The 19,264-nt window shown below is 53.6% G+C and overlaps 9 protein-coding genes across 9 annotated transcripts; 5 read left to right on the top strand and 4 right to left on the bottom strand.

Annotated features, from left to right (window-relative positions):
- Positions 1 to 152: 152 nt before the first annotated feature.
- BZA70DRAFT_258051 (putative anthranilate synthase component I) lies at positions 153 to 1,929 on the top strand. The gene is made up of 2 exons (XM_064910836.1): positions 153 to 245; positions 330 to 1,929. Exons 1-2 carry the CDS (start codon positions 201 to 203, stop codon positions 1,809 to 1,811), a joined length of 1,527 nt encoding a protein of 508 aa, XP_064767684.1. The 5' UTR covers positions 153 to 200; the 3' UTR covers positions 1,812 to 1,929.
- Positions 1,930 to 2,000: 71 nt separating this feature from the next.
- On the bottom strand, positions 2,001 to 5,108 carry BZA70DRAFT_311167 (autophagy-related protein 13-domain-containing protein). Its single transcript, XM_064914945.1, has 3 exons — positions 4,834 to 5,108; positions 3,654 to 4,736; positions 2,001 to 3,594 (listed from the first exon to the last, which is right to left on the bottom strand). The coding sequence occupies exons 1-3, from the start codon at positions 4,945 to 4,947 to the stop codon at positions 2,362 to 2,364; spliced, it is 2,430 nt and encodes an 809-aa protein (XP_064767685.1). The 5' UTR covers positions 4,948 to 5,108; the 3' UTR covers positions 2,001 to 2,361.
- Positions 5,005 to 8,087, top strand: BZA70DRAFT_299451 (uncharacterized protein; the record flags this gene model as incomplete). The annotated part of the gene is made up of 4 exons (XM_064914660.1): positions 5,005 to 5,180; positions 5,341 to 5,695; positions 5,758 to 7,168; positions 7,228 to 8,087. 4 exons carry the CDS (start codon positions 5,005 to 5,007, stop codon positions 8,085 to 8,087), a joined length of 2,802 nt encoding a protein of 933 aa, XP_064767686.1.
- A 202-nt stretch (positions 8,088 to 8,289) lies between these two features.
- On the bottom strand, positions 8,290 to 8,808 carry BZA70DRAFT_267870 (60S ribosomal protein L35; the record flags this gene model as incomplete). The annotated part of the gene is made up of 2 exons (XM_064911129.1): positions 8,290 to 8,658; positions 8,806 to 8,808. The coding sequence occupies 2 exons, from the start codon at positions 8,806 to 8,808 to the stop codon at positions 8,290 to 8,292; spliced, it is 372 nt and encodes a 123-aa protein (XP_064767687.1).
- A 357-nt stretch (positions 8,809 to 9,165) lies between these two features.
- Positions 9,166 to 9,942, top strand: BZA70DRAFT_289978 (snare region anchored in the vesicle membrane C-terminus-domain-containing protein; the record flags this gene model as incomplete). Its single annotated transcript, XM_064914166.1, has 2 exons — positions 9,166 to 9,342; positions 9,421 to 9,942. 2 exons carry the CDS (start codon positions 9,166 to 9,168, stop codon positions 9,940 to 9,942), a joined length of 699 nt encoding a protein of 232 aa, XP_064767688.1.
- Positions 9,943 to 10,208: 266 nt separating this feature from the next.
- On the top strand, positions 10,209 to 12,348 carry BZA70DRAFT_179645 (NMD3 family-domain-containing protein). Its single transcript, XM_064909930.1, has 2 exons — positions 10,209 to 10,804; positions 10,866 to 12,348. Exons 1-2 carry the CDS (start codon positions 10,475 to 10,477, stop codon positions 12,228 to 12,230), a joined length of 1,695 nt encoding a protein of 564 aa, XP_064767689.1. The 5' UTR covers positions 10,209 to 10,474; the 3' UTR covers positions 12,231 to 12,348.
- A 30-nt stretch (positions 12,349 to 12,378) lies between these two features.
- BZA70DRAFT_311170 (ribosome biogenesis protein Nop53/GLTSCR2) lies at positions 12,379 to 13,970 on the bottom strand. The gene is made up of 2 exons (XM_064914946.1): positions 13,651 to 13,970; positions 12,379 to 13,591 (listed from the first exon to the last, which is right to left on the bottom strand). The coding sequence occupies exons 1-2, from the start codon at positions 13,770 to 13,772 to the stop codon at positions 12,466 to 12,468; spliced, it is 1,248 nt and encodes a 415-aa protein (XP_064767690.1). The 5' UTR covers positions 13,773 to 13,970; the 3' UTR covers positions 12,379 to 12,465.
- A 38-nt stretch (positions 13,971 to 14,008) lies between these two features.
- BZA70DRAFT_179653 (uncharacterized protein) lies at positions 14,009 to 15,455 on the top strand. The gene is made up of 2 exons (XM_064909931.1): positions 14,009 to 14,812; positions 14,884 to 15,455. Exons 1-2 carry the CDS (start codon positions 14,107 to 14,109, stop codon positions 15,291 to 15,293), a joined length of 1,116 nt encoding a protein of 371 aa, XP_064767691.1. The 5' UTR covers positions 14,009 to 14,106; the 3' UTR covers positions 15,294 to 15,455.
- BZA70DRAFT_179667 (uncharacterized protein) lies at positions 15,290 to 19,226 on the bottom strand. The gene is made up of 2 exons (XM_064909932.1): positions 18,712 to 19,226; positions 15,290 to 18,589 (listed from the first exon to the last, which is right to left on the bottom strand). Exons 1-2 carry the CDS (start codon positions 18,941 to 18,943, stop codon positions 15,618 to 15,620), a joined length of 3,204 nt encoding a protein of 1,067 aa, XP_064767692.1. The 5' UTR covers positions 18,944 to 19,226; the 3' UTR covers positions 15,290 to 15,617.
- Positions 19,227 to 19,264: the final 38 nt, after the last annotated feature.

The following is a 19,264-nucleotide window of genomic DNA, read 5'->3' on the forward strand; positions in this document are numbered from 1 at the left end:
TTTTCTCCTATAGTTTTCCTATATATTTCCAACTCAGGCAACTGCAGGCCAATTCTACATAGGGTAAGGGCCCCTGAAAAGTTAAAGGAGAGAAACTTTAAAAAAGCCGGGAAGCAAAGACTCATCGAGTCGACCAGCCAGGTTTTTCTTCCCCGGTATCGTAGCCATTGACACGAACAAACACAGAGACACAGAGAAAGATGCCGTCGCCGTCGCCTGCTAGTCCAGCACCGAGTGCTCCGAAGGTGTGTTTGTTTTCATATCTTTTAGTTTGACGGAGGTCAAGGGGGGGACTGGGGAGAAGACGTCGACTGACAAGAGGAATATAGGTCGTCATACAACCCGCTGTCGAGACAATTCGGTCACTGCTTGCGAAATCGCCCGACGCCAACGTGATTCCGGTGTATGCGTTTCTGCCGTCTGATTTCCTCACGCCGTCGGTAGCGTACCTGAAGCTGAAAGGCGCCGCGCCGGCAGGCGCGTACTCGTTCTTGTTTGAGAGTGCGTTTAACGGAGAGTCGATTGGGCGGTACAGTTTCCTGGGCGCGAACCCGCGCAAGGTGCTTGTGACTGGCAACGGGTTTGGCGAGGACGTGGATCCGCTGCGACAGCTGGAGAGCGAGCTTGACAAGTACACTGTGCTGAAGCAGAGTGGGTTGCCGCCGCTTTCGGGTGGAGCGATTGGATATGTGTCGTACGATTGCATCAAGTACTTTGAGCCCAAGACGAAGCGGGAGTTGAAGGATAATCTCGGGATACCAGAGAGCGTGATGATGCTCTTTGACACGATCGTTGCGTTCGACCATGTCTTCCAGCGGATCCAGATTATCACAAACATCCACGTCCCGGACCAGGCCGGATTCGATCTTGAGGCTGCGCTCGAGGTGGCCCGGACGGAGATCAAAAACGTGGCGGACGTGCTGTATTCGCCGTTTGTCAACATGCCGGAGCAGCCGCCGATCGTGCCCAACCAGCAGTATACCTCCAACATCGGCCAGGAGGGCTACGAGAACCACGTCAAGCGTCTGAAAGAGCACATCTACAAGGGCGATATATTCCAGGGCGTGCCCTCGCAGCGCGTCGCGCGCCCGACCTCGCTGCACCCGTTCAACATCTACCGACACCTGCGAACCGTCAACCCGTCGCCGTACATGTTTTACATCGACAACGTCGACTTCCAGATCGTGGGCGCGAGCCCCGAGCTGCTCGTCAAGGCCGAGAACGGCCGCGTCATCACGCACCCGATCGCCGGCACCGTGCCGCGCGGCAAGTCCCGCGAGGAAGACGACAAGCTCGCGACAGAGCTCAAGTCGTCGCTCAAAGACCGCGCCGAGCACGTCATGCTCGTCGACCTGGCCCGCAACGACATCACCCGCGTGTGCGATCCCAAGACCACGACTGTCGACAGACTGATGGTCGTCGAGCGCTTTTCGCACGTCATGCATCTCGTCAGCCAGGTCTCGGGAGTTCTCCGCCCGGACAAGACCAGATTCGACGCTTTCCGCAGCATCTTCCCCGCAGGGACCGTGTCCGGCGCGCCCAAAGTCCGCGCGATGCAGCTCATCTCCGAGCTCGAAGGCGAGCGACGGGGCGTCTATGCCGGCGCGGTCGGACACTGGGGGTACGAGGACTCGAGCATGGACACCTGTATCGCGCTGCGGACTATGCTGGTCAAGGATAACGTTGCGTATCTGCAGGCGGGTGGAGGTATTGTGTATGACTCGGACCCGTATGACGAGTATTTGGAGAGTATGAATAAGTTGGGCGCAAACATGCGTACCATCACTGAGGCGGAGAAATTGTACATGTAGATGTAGATGTTTTGGTTCTAGTATAAATAATCAGTAAATTTACATTTTTTATATTACTATGAATATCAGAGCTATAGTATTCCACCTATTCTATGCCAAATTTGACAAAGAATGAGCTACAGAATAAAAGTAGAGAATTGATACCCTCAAAGAAAGCCGCACAGGAAATCGACCAAATCCCAGAATTTCCTCCAACCAGCCATTCAATTACCTTCAGCCCAGGATCGCTACCGACATATAAAAATGATCTATTTATATCTGTATATATCTCTATTTGCTACTAAAACAAATACAAAAAAATCAGAGCAAAGAGTAAAAAGTAAGCAGGAACGAAAGGGGAAAACGATAAAAAATATAACTATGGAGGAAAAGGACAAAACGAGATTTCTAGGCGCCGGATCCAAAGTCAACCGAATGCATACAAAACATGGAATAATGCAAAACCAAGAAAAGGAAAAAAATAGAGACACAAGACGCTGAAGAGGAGGATCAAAGATGTGTTGAGTAGGCTCCTGGCGACGAGGATCTACTGCAAGGGGTGCAAATTGAGTCAAGTCTGGCGACGATCTTCTGCGTTGCTTGAATGCGCATCGTCTCCGTATACATTGAGACTAGCAACCCCCGAATTCATATCACTCATTGCAAACAGCAACTCGTCGTCATCAGCGACAGCGTTCGTGCTCCCACCCGAGCTGCCAGGTGCTCCGCCGTCAGCGGGTGCCGTGCTGCCGGTGCTGAGCCTGTATTTGGAGTAGCCCCTGCCGCGCTTTGATCCGCCTCGGGTTTCTGCGGTCGCTCGGCGAGCGGAGTAGGATGTGAATGAGCCGGTGTGGGGTGAGGAAGTGTACTTGCCGTCGTCCTCGTCGCTGGCTCCATATTGCCGTGTATCGTCATCATCCCTGTCGTCGACGTCGATATCTTCATCCTCATCACCGTCGTCGTCGTCGTCGTCGTCGTCGTCGTCTTCAAATACAGCAGGACCATGATATCTTTCAGCAGTAAGTCCCTCACTCAACCGTGAAGGAATCGCAGGCGTATGCGGCGTGCTCGGCGATACTCCTTTACCACCACTGTTGATAGAAGAGTAAGATCCGACAGCAACAGATCCCGCGCCCGGCGAGCCTCTACTGAGCTGCGGGCTAGCGGCAGTCTGAGACGGCTGATAAAGAGACGCAGACATGCTATCAGATAGCACGGCATGACTTTCCTTCAAGATCTGGAAGCGCGAGAGTGAAGTCTTTGGCAGAGAAGATCCGCCTGAGCCACCGGATCCGGTGCTGCCATAGCTCGAACTACTTCCGCGACGCACGGAGAACGACTTCAGAGGACCTTGAGACTCTAGCATTTGCATAAAGTCATTTATATTCGCGCTGTCTTCTTCCGGCGTGATCGGGCCGTGGGTGCTCGAGACACTCTCGCGTCGAAGAAATGACGGCACAGTAGAAGAACTAGAAGAAGCAGAGCCAGAGATCAACTGCTGCTGCTGCTGGTTGCGAGAACCAAAAGAAGAACTGTATCGTCGTAAGCCCGGCGAAGTCGAAGATCCCATGGCGATCGACGTTGATGACCGGTTTGCGCCGGGCGAGATAGCCAGTTGAGCAACGACATGGGATCCTGACGAGAAACTTCCTCGGGATCCAGCTGGTCTCGCAGATCCGGCTAGAGAAGAGGATGAAGATACTCTGTGATAGGTGTAGCGTGCTCCGCCCATGGGGTCGGAAGACGGGGACTCGGATAGCGAAGGAGACTTGAACGGCTGGATCGATGGACGATTTTGTTGGTCCTAGAACAGTTAATACTAGAAGTAGAATAAAGTGGTAAGAAAAGACCGAGGCCACGTACGAAAGATCTCACAGATGAATGGGAACCGGCAATTCCCACGCTTCTGGCTGAAGATGAGGAATTCGACATTGAGCGATCGCGACGAAGAGCAGAAAACTGGCTTGATCCGGGTATTGGAGTCGCCCTTGGACTAGCGCTAAGTTGGGCATTCGCATTATGAGCACCCAAGCTACCATACGGTAGCGTGCTATCGACGGAATTCACACTGCCTCCTCCTCTGGCAGGCAGACTGTTGGTGGGAGGACTTCGAGATAGACGGGAATAGCGACGAGCGTTAACCGCAGAAGAAGCCGAGGTCGATACATGGTGCTGGTGCTGCTGATGCTGGCGTGTGTGCCGATCCATGCTCAAAAACTCCGAGCTGAGGATCGATTCTGAGTCGTCGACGCGGAAATCGCAGTTCTTGCGGTATGAAACGTTGACTGAAAACGCACCTACGGGAGTGTCCAGTCTGTGCAAGACATGCTGTTCAAGATGCTCATCTTGGTCGGGGAGAAGGGGTACCGAGAGTCCGGTTCGTCCGCGGCTGGAGATGGGATGGGCGCCGTTGAGGACGCGGCAGGACAGGTTCAAGGCAGTCGGGTGGAGCTTTGACTTGCCTATCTTCCGTCTTAAACGCCAGGCGGGAAGCAACCGGACGTAGGTGTAGAGAGATCTGAAGAGGACGATGGCTCTTTTGTATATGACGGGCAGATCGTCAGACCCGACCACGCGCGGATCAAGCTCGATTTTCCAGCGCTCGAGCACGATCTCGCGGCGGCGGACATCCGATCTTGAAGAGCAGGAAGAGTCGACGTTCCAGCACTTTCCCTCCTGATCGAGTATGACGAGGATCTGACTGGGAGTGAGGTCTTTGGTGTCGAGCACGGTTTCGATGACGAGCGGCGGTACTGCGGCGTAGCTGTTGTCTGCGAGCAGGTCGACGGACCGCCACACGCGCAGCTCGTCGCGGAAGGCGTCCGAGCCGTCGAGCTCGAGGTTGAACCACTTGTTTGTCTTTTTGGTGGTCGAGTCCCGGAGGTAGACAGGCGGCAGAGGGACGCGAGACTGGATGACGATGTTGGCGGCTTTTGCAAAGAGGTTCTAGAGCGTGAGAGAGTGAGTCAGCCGATGTTTGAGAGGTCGGATCGCGCTGCAGAGAGCTGGAGGAGGTGAAGAAACAGATAAACAGCAAACGTACCTGCACAACCTGGTTGAGCTTCGTAGTAGAACTGCTCGGATCCGAGCCGGCAGAGCCACGGACAGAGGCCTGGGACGGGGAGCGGGCGGCAGGGGCGGAGACAGACACGCTCATTGCGGGCGCGGATCAACGAGAGCAGGGAGAGTGCGGAGTCATTTGACGGCGGCGAAGATGCTCAACAATACAGAAACAAGCAAAACTGATGAAAACAAAGCCCAAAACAGGCCTTTTGAACAACGAAACAGGGATTTTGGTTGTGAACAGAGACAAACACAGAGATCGATGACGAAGTGGAGCTGTTTCGCTGGGAGTCGTCACTCTTGTGCGGCGCGTTTAGAGTTCAGTTTGTACGACATTGAAACCTTCTTTCGCGCATCGCTTCCTCGCTTTCTTCGGGCAGGAAGAAGTAGACCACGTCTTTCAATCAGCAATGATCCTCTACAGCAGTCGGACAGGCGCAGTGCGGCCTTTGACGGTGTGTGGACGAGCATTGCTGCATACTCGCAGCTCAACTCTCGACTACCCCGAGCTCGACGACAAATGGCGCTCAGTCTGGAGCGAGAACACTGCTCCCGGCACGCCTTCGCGCGGCAAGTTCTACTGCCTCTCCATGTTCCCTTATCCCTCCGGCAACCTACACATGGGCCATGTCCGCGTCTACACTATCAGCGATGTAATTGCGCGGTTCAGACGCATGCAGGGATACGACGTGCTCCACCCAATGGGCTGGGACGCGTTCGGTTTGCCGGCCGAAAACGCTGCCATCGAGCGCAACGCGGACCCGAGTATATGGACAAAGCAGAACATTGCAAATATGAAGAATCAGATTCAGAAGATGCTCGTTAGTTTTGACTGGGACAGGGTTGGTTTGCCTCCATTTTGACCCGTGTTACCAATTACCTGACTCTCTAACACCTTCTACAGGAACTCTCGACATGCTCACCAGACTACTACAAGCACACTCAAAAACTCTTTCTCGACCTCTACAAAGCAAACTACGCCTACCGCACCGAAGCCTCCGTTAACTGGGATCCTATAGACCAAACCGTGCTGGCCAACGAGCAAGTTGACAGCGAGGGCAGATCCTGGCGTTCCGGTGCGCTAGTGGAGCAGAAGCTTCTCTCGCAGTGGTTCTTCAAGGTCACCGAACTTGCTGATGAACTGGAAAAAGATCTCGAATTGCTTGGAGAATGGCCTTCTGCTGTCACCACTCAGCAGTCGAATTGGATCGGACGCTCGCACGGTGCAGAGGTCGAGTTTGAGCTTGACGACGGAAGTGGTTCGTTGACTGTATACACAACCAGACCAGATACCCTCCCCGGAGTGCAATTTCTCGCGGTCGCAAGCACGCATCGCATCTGTATCTCAAGGCCTGAGCTGAGCGAACAAGTCTCGAAAATGATGGTTGCAAATCCCGGTTCCAACGAGGGCTTCCGCATTCCAGATTTACACGCCATCCATCCTTTGACGGGGGAAAAGGTGCCCGTGTTTATGGCTCCGTATGTTCTCGGTGGCTACGCCCAGGGTGCAGTTATGGGTGTTCCCGCGCACGATACCAGGGATTATGGGTTTTGGAAACGAAATATGCGGGGCAAGCCTGTTCGCCATGTGATTGTACCTCTGGAGGATGCAGCGCAGAGCACGACGGACGGCGGTCCGTACACCGCGAAGGCTGGCTCAGTTGCATCTTCTGTTCCCAAGTACGGCGGCATGACCCTGGACGAAGCCGTCACTGCGATAGTCGCTGATCTTGAAGGTCGGGGTAAAGGACGTCTGACGACGAATTTCAAGATTCGCGATTGGCTCGTCAGTCGTCAGCGCTACTGGGGCGCACCGATTCCGATGATCCACTGCGATTCGTGCGGTGTCGTGCCTGTTCCCGAAGAAAATCTGCCGGTTTTGCTACCGGAGAAGATAAAGTCGGAAGGAAGCGGCTCGCCGCTTGCGAGAGATGAGGAGTGGGTTAACGTTGCGTGTCCAAAGTGTAAGCAGCCCGCGAAGCGCGACACTGACACTATGGACACATTTGTCGACAGTTCGTGGTACTACTTCCGCTACGCGGACGCGAAAAACGAGAAGTTGCCGTTCTCTTATGACGCTGCGTCGACTTTTGTCCCAGTCGATCTCTACATCGGAGGTTCTGAGCATGCGATCCTGCATCTTTTGTATTCCCGGTTTTTTGGAAAATTTCTGATGAAGCAGGGGCACTGGAGTGGAGGTGATCTCAATGGCGAGCCATTCAGGAAGCTCATTACTCTGGGAATGGTTCATGGCCGGACTTTCACTGATCCTCATACCGGTCGCTTTTTGAAGCCGGAGGAGGTTGATCTTTCCGGTATGTTTCGTCTTTCGTTACCTTTTCTGAATCACAGCGACTAACACTTGTTGATAAAGACCCAGCAAAGCCGGTAATCAAAGCCACTGGCGAGACGCCACGGATCTCATCCGAAAAGATGTCAAAGTCAAAGTACAACGGCGCCGACCCCGACGACTGCATAAGCAAGTATGGCGCCGACGCTACGCGTGCCCATGTGCTTTTCCAAGCGCCTGTGAACGACACTCTCGAATGGGACGAGCACAAGATTGTCGGCATCCAGCGTTGGCTTGGGCGTCTCTGGCGACATGTATTGAGCGTGTGCGCTGATGTTGAGAAGGAAGGTATCACGGATTTCACGATGCCGGCTGCCGAATCCCGCACAGAGGCGGAGATCAAGCTGTGGAATGATGTGCAGGATCTGGTGGGCAAGACGACGACTGCCTTTGAGGCCGATTACTCGCTCAACACGTCGGTTTCAAACTACAACAAGCTGACAAACAGCATCCTCGACGCGTACAAGAAATCGCGCGACTCGAAGAATGAGGCAGAGAAGGTGAGGACCGTCGTCGTGCTCAACGCTACCGCTAGACTGCTCCAGATCGCGGCACCGGTGATCCCCGCAACGGCGGAGGAATGCTGGAAAGCACTGCTTGAGGCACAGGGCAGGCCGTGGACGTCTGTGTTTGAAATTGGCTCATGGCCAGAAGTTGAGCCGATGCAAGCCTTGTCGCCGCTGACGGACCACGTCGTGTTTGTCAACGCGAAGAAGAGGTTTGTGACTAAGTTGGACGAGAACTGGTCGCAGGAACAGATGGTCGACGCTATCCTGCAGACCAAAGATGGGCAGAAATGGCTGGTTGAGGATGCAGCGGGAAAGACGATTCAGCGCGTGATTGTGCCAAAGGGTCGCAAGAACGTCAGCTTTATTTTAAAATAGTTACGAGTTTAGTGGTTAGTGTATATAGTAAGAACTGTACATAGTCGTAATGCCAATATTTCAATAGTTATCCGTATTCGTGATGGAATATGTAGATATTTTTTGTATAGTTATCCGTATATTCACAGGTAAAGTACATGCATAAAAAATATTACACTAAAACGTATCCATAACTTTTCCCATTTATTTTTGTGCTCATTCTCTAAGCCTTCAACGCGAACTTTCGCTGGGGGAAAGCGGTGAGCTTCTTCTTCTGCTTCTCGGTGACCAAGCTCTTCTGCTTGGGGGTGAGAGCTCTCCGCAGAGCACGGGTCTTCTTAACGCGGAGGTCAAGAGGAGAGTACTTCTTGGTGGAGTAGAAGAGACGGAGCTGGGCGCGCTGCTGCTGGTTGATGACGGTGAGAACGCGGGCGATCGACTTGCGGACGGTGTTCGAGCGGATCAGGTTGGAGGCCGAGGCACCCCGGGCCTTCTGGGCTTTGAGCGAAGCGAGCTCCTGCTTCAGCTCGTCGAGCTGCTTCTCGAGCTCGACCTTGGACTTTTCGCGGAGAGTGTAGGCCTTGACACCGGGCTGGAGGAGATGTTAGTGTTCTGATGATGATAACTTGCTTGTTTCTTCACGATTCCTCTCGTTCACCCCGTTTCTTCTTCAAACAACAGCACCTCTCATCTCTTCTCATCTCTCTCGTCAAAACAAACTACCAGAATGCAAACGTACCATTGTGACTGTTGATGTGTGGTGGGGATGGACGGTGGTTACTGGAGTAGCGACTGCTTCACTGTAGCGACTTCGAGATTGCCGCTGCGTTGCTGCCTTTGCTCTCCCGTCGCTGGCCGTGCGGCGTCTGCGCGTGACTGCTTTTGCTGTCCAAAGTAGGGTTAAGACCTAAGACCAGGTTCTGCACAGTGCTCAGATCTGCTGCGAGGCATAACCGCAGAGCATGTTTCACAAATACGTAAATCACGTGCCAGCCAGCAGGCGGCGGGCGGCTGGGCGCATTATTGATTCGATGCCTCCGCGAGCGCTGTCGAGATCTCCATCAGCTTCCCATCCGCTCAGCTTTTGCGCAGTTCACCAATGTCAGACTTTGGCTCCCACGCCAGTTTTGGCCAATTGCGGCTGCAGGCTCGTCAGCTTGAGTCGCAGACCGAGTCCCTGTTTGTGCAGTACTCGAACGTTTCCCAGAATCCGCCACTGGAGCCGACCGAGGAAGAGACCAAGGTCGTCAAAGATCTGGAAAAGATCCTTGCTCAGGTTAGTCGTTGGTTGTGCAGAGTGATTTGGTGATACAGATTGGGATCTGTGCTAACTGCTGCTGCGTATCTGATATAGCGCGAGGACCTGCTCGCATCGCTCACCCGCATCCACGATTCCGAGCAGCTCGCGTCAGCGACAAAGCTTCATCATTTACAACGCCACAAAGAGATCCTTATCGAACACCAGAAGCAGTTTGCCCATCTAAAGTCTACAGTCAACCACGAGCGCCAACGCGGGAACCTGCTGTCAAGAGTGCGAAACGACATCGATTCCTTCTCCCGCAGCCCAAACTCGACATCCTCCGCGCCCGTCGATCCCCGTCGCGAGGCGGAGTATATGCTCAACGAACGCTCGAGAATCGAGCGCTCTGATAACCTGGTGGATAGTATCCTGTCTCAGGCGTATGCGACCCGCGAGGAATTCGGGCGGCAGCGTCAGGTGTTGATGAACGTGCAGCGGCGGGTGACGAGCACCGCCAGCAGAATCCCAGGCATCAACTCGATAATATCAAAGATCAACACACGCAAGAAACGGGATAGCTTGATCATTGCCACCTTGATCTCACTTTGTATTCTTGCCTTGTTTTTCCTGCGATAGATTCTCGTCATACGGCTGCGATAGCAGAGTCAGCTATAGGTACATACGGGAGGGAGGCTGGGCTGGAGGCGCGATGAAGCAAAGTTGTTTGGGGCAAGACCGTCTGAAGGTCTGAATCACATATGGAAGTATCAGAGACGACACATCTGGTAGTGTATCTGTCGGAGGGTGGAAGGATTGCAGTTACGTCAAGTTTAGTTACAAGCTATTCTGTGCACTTGACTCGACAGTCATCTCAGCTGCTCATCACACACACATCATCATCATCACATAAACTGCAAATATTTCTCTTTCTTCTTCTCATTCTCTCTTTATAGCATAATCTTGATTCTTCACGTTATCTGGCCAGTATCTGATTGTATCTGACTTTAACTTTCGCTGATCCCATGTCATCGCCTTACGTAATCTCCAACTCCCAACTAATTTTTTTTCTCTGCCTGCTCTCTGCCGCCTCCCAACTGCTGCGAGATCCTGGTTTTCTCCAGCATTTCTGATTGATAGAAAACAGAGATAGAACGATAGTCACAGTACCATGGATTATCAGTCAGTATTTGGAGCCACCGCTGCAGCGATCAACGGCGGCGCCACCCCGCTCAGCAGCACCGCGCAGGAGCACACGATGGCGACCGTTCTCTGCTGCAACTGCGGTGTGCCCATCGACGGCACGAGCGGTCTGTCGATGTGCTACGACTGCATCAAGCTCTCGGTCGACATCACGGACGGGATCCAGAAGGAGAGCACGCTTAGTTTTTGCAGAAACTGCGAGCGTTTCTTGAGACCGCCTAGTCAGTGGGTTGCTGCTGCTTTGGAGAGCAGAGAGCTGTTGGCTTTGTGTTTGAAGCGATTAAAAGGACTGCAGAAGGTATTTTCTTTGCTGTGATGTATGCTTGTGTTCGAGCACGTTACTAACTGGTATTTGTCAGGTCCGCCTCATCGATGCATCCTTCATCTGGACCGAACCTCACTCGCGAAGAATCAAAGTCAAACTGACCGTGCAAAGCGAAGCGTTCAACAACACGATCGTGCAGCAGTCGTTCGAAGTCGAGTACATCGTCATCGCGACGCAGTGCCCCGACTGCGCCAAATCCTTCACCGTCAACACCTGGCGCGCGACCGTGCAGATCCGTCAGAAAGTTCCCCACAAGCGAACGTTTTTCTACCTCGAGCAGCTTATCTTGAAACATAACGCGCACCGCGATACGATCTCCATCCTCGAATCAAAAGACGGTTTGGATTTCTTCTACTCCCAGAAGAACCATGCGGTCAAGATGATTGACTTTTTGAGCGGCGTGGCCCCGATCCGGACAAAGAAGTCCGAGGAGCTCATCTCGATGGACACACATACTGCCGTCCGCAGTTACAAGTTCACGTTCTCGGTCGAGATCATCCCGATCTGCAAAGACGACCTCGTCTGTCTTCCCAAGAAAGTCGCCCGGGCGGCGGGCAACATCTCGCAGCTCGTGCTCTGCAGCCGCATCGGCAACACCATCCACCTGCTCGACCCGTTCTCGCTGGACTCGACAGATTTACAACCGTCCGTGTACTGGCGCCAGCCATTCACGTCTCTTACCAACAGCTCGAACCTGACTGAGTTTGTCGTGCTCGACATCGAACTCACTGGAGCTGAGAAGGGAAGAATTGCCATGGCTGACGCGACCGTGGCGCGGTCGGCAGACATGGGCCGCAACGACACGACGTACTACGTGCGCACACATCTCGGAGGTATCTTGCACCCGGGAGACACCGTGCTCGGATACTTTTTGTCCAACGCAAACTTCAACCACGATCTCTGGGATACGCTCGACCAGCGCAACATTGCGGACGTCGTGCTCGTCAAGAAATCGTACGCGCGCAGGAAGAAGAACAAAGGCCGCAACTGGCGCCTTCGTCGCATGGCGAAGGAGTACAACGAGATGGAGGACTCGGCTGCCATGTCGACCAAGCAGCGACAGATGGAAGCCGACCGGATCGAGCGCGACTACGAGCTCTTCTTGCAGGAGCTCGAAGAAGATCCCGAGCTGCGCAGCACGATCAACCTTTACAAGGCGCCCAACTCGCAGAACCCGGAGAGGGTTAGACCTACTAGGCCGACGAAGATGGAGGGCATCGAGGAGGGTGAGGAGCCGGTTGCTGATGCGGATGGGGATGCGGCGATGGAGATGGATGAGGGAGAGGAGGTTGACGATGACGATGATGAGTCGGATGGATCGGCGCCTGATGTTGGTCTTGATGAGTTGCTGGATGAGATTGACGAGCTTACTTTGGAGGATGCATACCAGTCTGAGTAGTTACTCTCGAGATTATATTTTTATTTTTTTGTTTGTAAACAGCCATTGTCACTGGGTTCATTAAGGTATTCTTTGTTCTTACTTTTGTACTTTATCGTTGATTGTTCTGATGATTGTCATTTAATTTTTCAACCATAGGCTAATCTATGAGCATCCCAATTCCTGAGCCTTTAAAACACACCCGACCAGACAATATGAACACATGCACTAAAACAAACACTAAATCACTTTTCCTCTATTTAATATCCTTGTAACTCCACTTCTCCGTGAGGTTCTTCTTATACTTGCGTCCCTTAAACACCTGTACTCGGGCCTCAATCACACCACGCTCTTGCATGCTGATGAACCGATCCTTTGCGAGATTACCCTCGGGTTTCAGCAAGCGCAGCGAATCCGTGAGTTCGTCGGCGAGTTTGAGCGTGATCGGGCGCTCGGCCACTTTGTACTTTCCGAGCTTGTGCTTGCGTGTAGTGCGGGATGGCTTGCTGAGGTCGATCACCTTCGTCGAGGAGGAGGAGGGGGAGGAGGGGGCGTCGGTGGTGGATGAGGTCGTGGCGGGTTGTGATTCTTTCTTGATGGTGTTGTCTTCGTCTTCGCGCTTGATCGTCACAGGTTTTTGCGTCTCTTCTTCGTCCTCGGCGTCGCTGTCGACTTCGTCCAAACCCAATCGTTCTCTTTCCTCGAGCAGCTCACCCAGCTGTCTGATCCGCTCTTGCCGTTCTTCCTCCCTCTTGCGCTCCTTCTCCTGCTTCTCAAGCTTGACGTGCTCCTCCTTCAAAATCGCCTGCCACGAGTCAAGTGACGGGTTATAGGAGATGCCTTCTTTAGGCAGATCCACCGCCCGACGGGACTCCTTGAATGCAATCGGTGGGTGCGACAACGTCACCGGCGGCTTCTCCTTCCTGACATAGCTCAACGTCTTGTCCAGCCCGATCTCCTTCGCATGCGCGTATATGTCCTTCTTATTCGGCACGCCTTTCTTCTCCGGCTCCTGCGCCATGCGCACCTTCAGCTGCGCACTCGGCTCCTGATCCTCGCCCCACGCATCGTAGATATCCCCCACGATATGACTATCCCTCTCCAGATTCGCAATCGACGACTTCCCGTCCGCAACGCGCCCCGCTTTCCGCAGCAGACGCGCAAGGTCTTTATACGACACGCCCTGCACGTTCCCCTTTTTGCGCTCCGCCGCGGCCTCGTCTTCGCGCGCGCGCTTGCGCGTCATCAGCGCGGGAATCGCGGACCGCTCGGCGAGGATCTGGTCGGCTTTCAAGGGCTTCGCGAACGCTTTCGGGACATGGCTGGACGCGCTGTCGTCGACGGCGAAGAGCTTGTCGGAGTCGAGTTTGTCGAGAGTGGTTCTGCACCAACAAGTTGTTAATACGCTGAATCAATAAAGAAGAATAGAAAAGGAACTTACCCAACAAGAATCTTCTCTTCCCGAACATCTTCAAGACCTTGCTCGACCTCCGACACATCAACATTCTTGCGCCAAGCTTTCTTTCCCTTCCGAGACGGCTGAGCACGCAGTTTACTGCTCATCCTGTATATGCAAAATATAGTGAGAAACGAGGAAGCAGAAACAATAGAGTGGTTTCAGACAAGATATCTGATCTTGCTTCTGTGAAAGGTTTTCCTTTTCCTCCAAATTTTTTTTCTGAGAGAAAGTTTTCAAATCTCCCAAGTCGATGCGGCGTCGTTGGGAGTTTTGAGATTCTTAAATTCCCGCACAGAAAGAGGTTTGTGGCTTTAACCGCATATAAAATACCTGTCTTATGCAGAAGTTTATCATTTTTTTCTTAACTGGACTGTGTTCGTCTCTGCATACAAAGAACGAAAGGACAGAGTAGACTACGCCCGACACAACATCACGACAATGGGCACAGATACGCAGAAGCGGGACTGGTTCTCGACCGAGGATAGCGAGGATTCCGATCTTGGGCACGGGTCTGGATCAGAGAGCGAGAACGAGGTGAAGCGGAGTGCTGTGAAAAAAGTGGTCAAGGAGGTTAAGAAGAGCAAGCCTGAGAAGAGTAGGAAGCGGAAAGTGGCTGCTGCGAGTGAGGATGATGACGAGGATGAGGAAGAGAAGGATGTGAGTCGGGCGAAGGTAGCGAAGCGGAAAACTGCTGCGCCTGTGTTTGAGTTTGGCAAGCGGTTTGAATCGTCTGAGGACGAGGATGAAGATGACGACGGGGACGACGACGAACAAGACGAAGACAGCTCAGACGAAGTAGAGCACATGCCCGGCGCCTCCTCCGGCACCGACGGCGACGTCAAAGACGTCCTCCGCCGCCTGTCGACCAAAGAACTCGAAGACAACCGCGCGCGGATCGAAAAGACCGGCGTCGTCTATCTTTCGCGGATCCCACCGTTCATGAAGCCCGGCAAAGTGCGGCAGATCTTGTCGCGGTTCGGGGAGCTTGATCGGATCTTTTTGGCGCCGGAGGATCCGAAGAGTTATGCAAGACGGGTGCGGTTTGGCGGGAATAAGAAGAGGAATTTCGTGGAGGGGTGGGTGGAGTTTAAGGATAAGAAGAAAGCAAAGCTGTGTGCTTCGACTCTGAATGGACAAATTATCGGTATGTACTTCCTATCTCATAATCTCAAGCAGGAACCAATCCAGACTAACGATCCGACAAACATCATGCAGGCGGCAACAAACGCTCCTACTACTACGACGACATCCTCAACATCAAATACCTCCCCAAATTCAAATGGCACAACCTGACCGAGCAAATCGCGTACGAGAACCAAGTCCGCCAAGCCAAGCTCCGAGCCGAGATCTCGCAGGCCACGCGCGAAAATAAGGCGTACATCCGCAACGTCGGACGCGCAAAGATGATTGAGAATATTAAAGCCAAGCGGGCTCTCAAGGCTGAGGCTGCGGGAGCGAACGAGGACGCTTCGACAAGTAAGAAGCAGGGCGAGAGCGAGATTGAGATGAGGAGAAACTTCAGACAGAGAACGGTTAGAGACCGCACGAAGAGCTCGGAGCCGAGCGCGAGAGATAAAGCGAACGAGGCGGCTATGCAGAGAGTCCTTGGTAGCATTTTTTCATAATATAACCTGTTTGATCATGTCTTGTAATATAGCTTCGGTCATATAGAGAGCATTGCACAGTTTGTATGTATAGAAGGCTGCAAATTACTGATAGCTGAAAGTCGTGATTATTTTCCAAACGCCTGCACAAATGACTAAAAAACAACAAGTGCCATGAACAACCGTACTCGAACACAGACACATAAATAAACGAAAAAACACAACAGCCGAGCAATCTCCTCATTAATTTTGATCACCGAGAACCACCCATCAGCCACAACGGAGACTTATTACAAGCACAAGGAAACAAAACGCAAAGAAAAATGGTATACACGCAAAGTCACATTAATTCTCTTCAATCTCAAGCTGTGGCGCACCTTCAACAGCCTCGCCATCGGTTTCATTCACGGCGACGTATCGGGTGCTTCTAATCATATCTCCGACTCGCATACTGCGCACCTCGCCCACCAGCGACGAACTAGAGATGTCCCCGTCTGGACCATGCAGCAAACGGGATTGTTCTTCGGTGTCGCTTGGAGAGGGGACTGTTGGTGATGGCTGTGTGGGGATGCCTGAGATGGGCGCGTACGGAAGGGGTTCGGTGAAGGACTTTTGCAGATTCCGCTGCTGTTGTTGCTGCTGCTGCTGCTGTTGTTGCCGGCGTACAGCCGGAGGAACGGGAGACTTGATGATCGGCGTGAATGTGTTCTTCGGTACAGCCTGATCGACGACAATGTGTGCGCTTGTACTGCGACTCGGACCAGGGGCCGTCAACTCGCTTGCATCGACCGTACTTATCGATTGAACTGCCGCAGCTGGAGCCACCCGCTCTTCATCAAAAGCAGTGAGCGTCCTAAGCGGCGCGTTTCGCACAACAACAAACCCTCTATTCCGATTGCCCACATGCAATCTCTCCGCCGCGCCTTCTATCCGCTTCGAAAACCAGCCTCTAACGCCGGCTCCCACACCGGTCGGGTCCGCGGGCCCGGTACCCAGTTTTCGGGTGTACTTTGCGCGCGCAGACAGCGGTGTTCGCGACTTGGCCGAGACGGCTGACTTGGGCTGATCCGGGTCGAGTTGTGCGGCGGCTTCGGGGTCGTCGCGGTCGTCGTCGGCGTGCAGGGGGAAAGTGTCTAGCCCTGAGATTGCTATTCCAACTGGTTCTCCTGAAGAGGAACTATTTCCAAGGGTAGATGTCTTGGCAAGACCTTGCTGCTGCTGCTGCTGCTGCTGCTGTTTGCGCATGTTTAGATACACATCAGACTCTCGCACAGCATAGTCCACGTTCCGAGTCGGCTGCGCCATCGAGTACTGATCGCTCCACAGCCCATCGTCCTCCATCGTCTCTGCATCATACCAGCTTTCTCTCTCACCCGTCGACGAGCCGGCTTCTCGCGAGGAACTAGTCCATGCTAGCGGATCGGCACCCTTGATCTGTGATGAATTGGACGAGGCTTGTATTTCGCCAGGCGAGACAGGTGTCTTGCTACCATCTTCGTTCGTCAAGGCAGGACTTCGTCCATCTGAGCTACTGCGCAGGCGCGGGCGCCGCGGCATGCGGTAGTACGCAAACAGCGCGTTCGGACTGACAGGTGAAACGGGCTTGCCGAGCTTTGACGAGTCGGGCGAAAGAGTAGCCATGCCTCCTGCGCTCAAGGGCATCGGTAGACTGTCGAGAATGTTGCCACTCATTGAAGGCTGCAGCGAGAAGCTGTAATCTCTGGGCGAGACAGCTAGCGATTGTTCGTCGGGCGATACTGCTAACGAGCGGGTAGCTTCCAGATCGAGATTACCGGTCGTGCCAAACTTCTCCTGTGGATGCCTTCGTCGGGCAAGCTGTCGAAGACCGAATGCTCGAACAAAGGTAGTTGAAGGATCGCTAGTGACGCCAGCTAGGCGAGCGATGGTCTCGACGATGGCCTGGACAGCGTGCAGGAAGAACACAAAGACGAGGACTAGGGCGTGGATTAGAAGGATGGCGTACGCGACCCATCCTTTGACGGTATCGCTAAGGCCGAGAGAGGAGATGAAGCAGATGGAGAAGACGATTGTGATGAATCGGGCGACGGAGATGATTGCATGGTAGATATTCATCTTAGTAACGTGATGGAAGGGACGGAAGACGGAGAGAAAGACTAGATAAACAGCCTCGACAACGAGAAGTACTGTGATTTGCGCCGTTCCCGAGGGCTGGACAGCGCCGACAAAGATACCTCGGATCAGAGTGGCCAGGATCTGCACGATACAAAACATGAACCCTCGCTCGCGGTAGGTGTTATATAGAGGACCTATGCAGAGCAGGGTTGGAAGGTCATCGTATAGTGCTTGCTGCGGCCTGGCCTGACGAATGACTCTGACGAGTAGCAGCGCGGCAACTATCCAAAGCACCAGCAAAACGCCGGCGAGAACGCTGATGTAGACGGGGGAGTCTGCAGCTCTGAGGAGCTGGAAACACGAAAAGGAGACCAACGGTAGAGAAAAATAAATCATGTAGAGCCGTACAAGCATGCCCAATATGCTCGGGATATTTTTGGATCGCAGATCAACCGAGTGGTGGCCTTTGAACTTGCAGATGAGCCACTTGAACCCGTACAAGGACTGCGAGACCAGGAGGACTATACCGGTGACAGCGAGAAGCCAGACGACGAAGCAGGTCCAGATGTCCCAGTCCTTACCAAGACCTACAAGCTGTGCGAGGTTCGACATGCCATATTCGCCATCGACTGCGTATATATTGTCGATGCCGATGTCGCGCGAGTGGTGGGAAGCAAAAGAGGTGTTGAACTGCAATGAGGCCCAGGAGGAAGCCGACATGGCAGGCTGGTAGAAGCCCGGGAAGCTGAGGTTGAGGGAGGCCAGAAGGAAGGCGAACTGGATGTACTGCAGCAGATCACCAAAGCCAGGCGTAACAAGGCGCAGGGCGTTTGGGTCCTGGCCGTAGTTGCTGCTCCATGAGTAGAAATCTTTTGTGCCGGTCCAGGGGTTGTAGATGGCTGAGACCACGATAGAAACGGCAAGAAGAACAAGGATTCCAACAGGGACGTAGACAAGGATATCGAAAGTGGAAGAGCGGAATGTGGGCGTGATTGTGGCGGAGATGCAGGCGACGACGTCAGCATCTACAGAAGGGTCGATGATGGAAACTTCGGAGGTTACTGATACGAAATAGTAAGAGCTCCCCAACAGATAGGACGAGTAGAACGAAGCGTTGGAGGAGGGTCCAAAAGGGCAGTCGCCGTCGGAGACGTAGGAGCAGAAGCGCGTGTAGGTGTTGTCGACGCGGTACTGCATGACGGATGCGGACGTACGTAGGGTTGCTGTACGTTATTGTTAGAGATCAGGAAGGCAGGTGTAAACAATGGAAGACGACGACGAGCAGACGAGGGCCTGGTCGAGGACTCCAAACACAAACAAAGAAAAGCAAAGGAGAATAGCATACTCAGACGGTTGGTATCTGTAGAGTAGTCCGGGAGCGAGCCGTACATGTCTCCGACCACGGAGATGTTGACCTGCCCGAGGCCATCGTCGTAGAGCGCGTCGACGGACGAGGGGACGAAGTAGGTGCCCGAGCGAGCGACTGTTTCCGACAGACAGCTCTCGAACGGAACACTTGCAGAACGGGCCGGAACAGCGAGAAGAACAAGGAGGAGGAGGAGGAGGGGAGAGAGCATCTTCGCTTTCTATATATAGCAACCCGCGCAAGGTACGCGAGAGGGCGCGCTACGCAGGGAGACGGCGGAGGAAGCAGAGAGGTCAGATAGAAGGCAACATTGCCGGGAACAACACGAAGAACCAGGAAGAAGCTGCCGAGCGGGCAGTTTGCGGGCGACGCGGTGGTGAAGCAGCGCAGGCGGAGGCAGCGTCGTCGTTGAACGAGCAAACCGCCATCGGCGAGCGGCGCAGGCACAAGTCCAGCGCCAGAGCGTGCGGCGGTGGCCCGCCTGTGTTCACGTGATAAGTCATGTGACACTCACGTGATGATCAGCATGTAA

This window comes from Myxozyma melibiosi, assembly GCF_037950935.1.
Source record: "Myxozyma melibiosi strain Phaff 52-87 chromosome Unknown BZA70scaffold_7, whole genome shotgun sequence".
In the NCBI taxonomy this organism is placed as follows: Eukaryota; Fungi; Ascomycota; class Lipomycetes; order Lipomycetales; family Lipomycetaceae; genus Myxozyma; species Myxozyma melibiosi.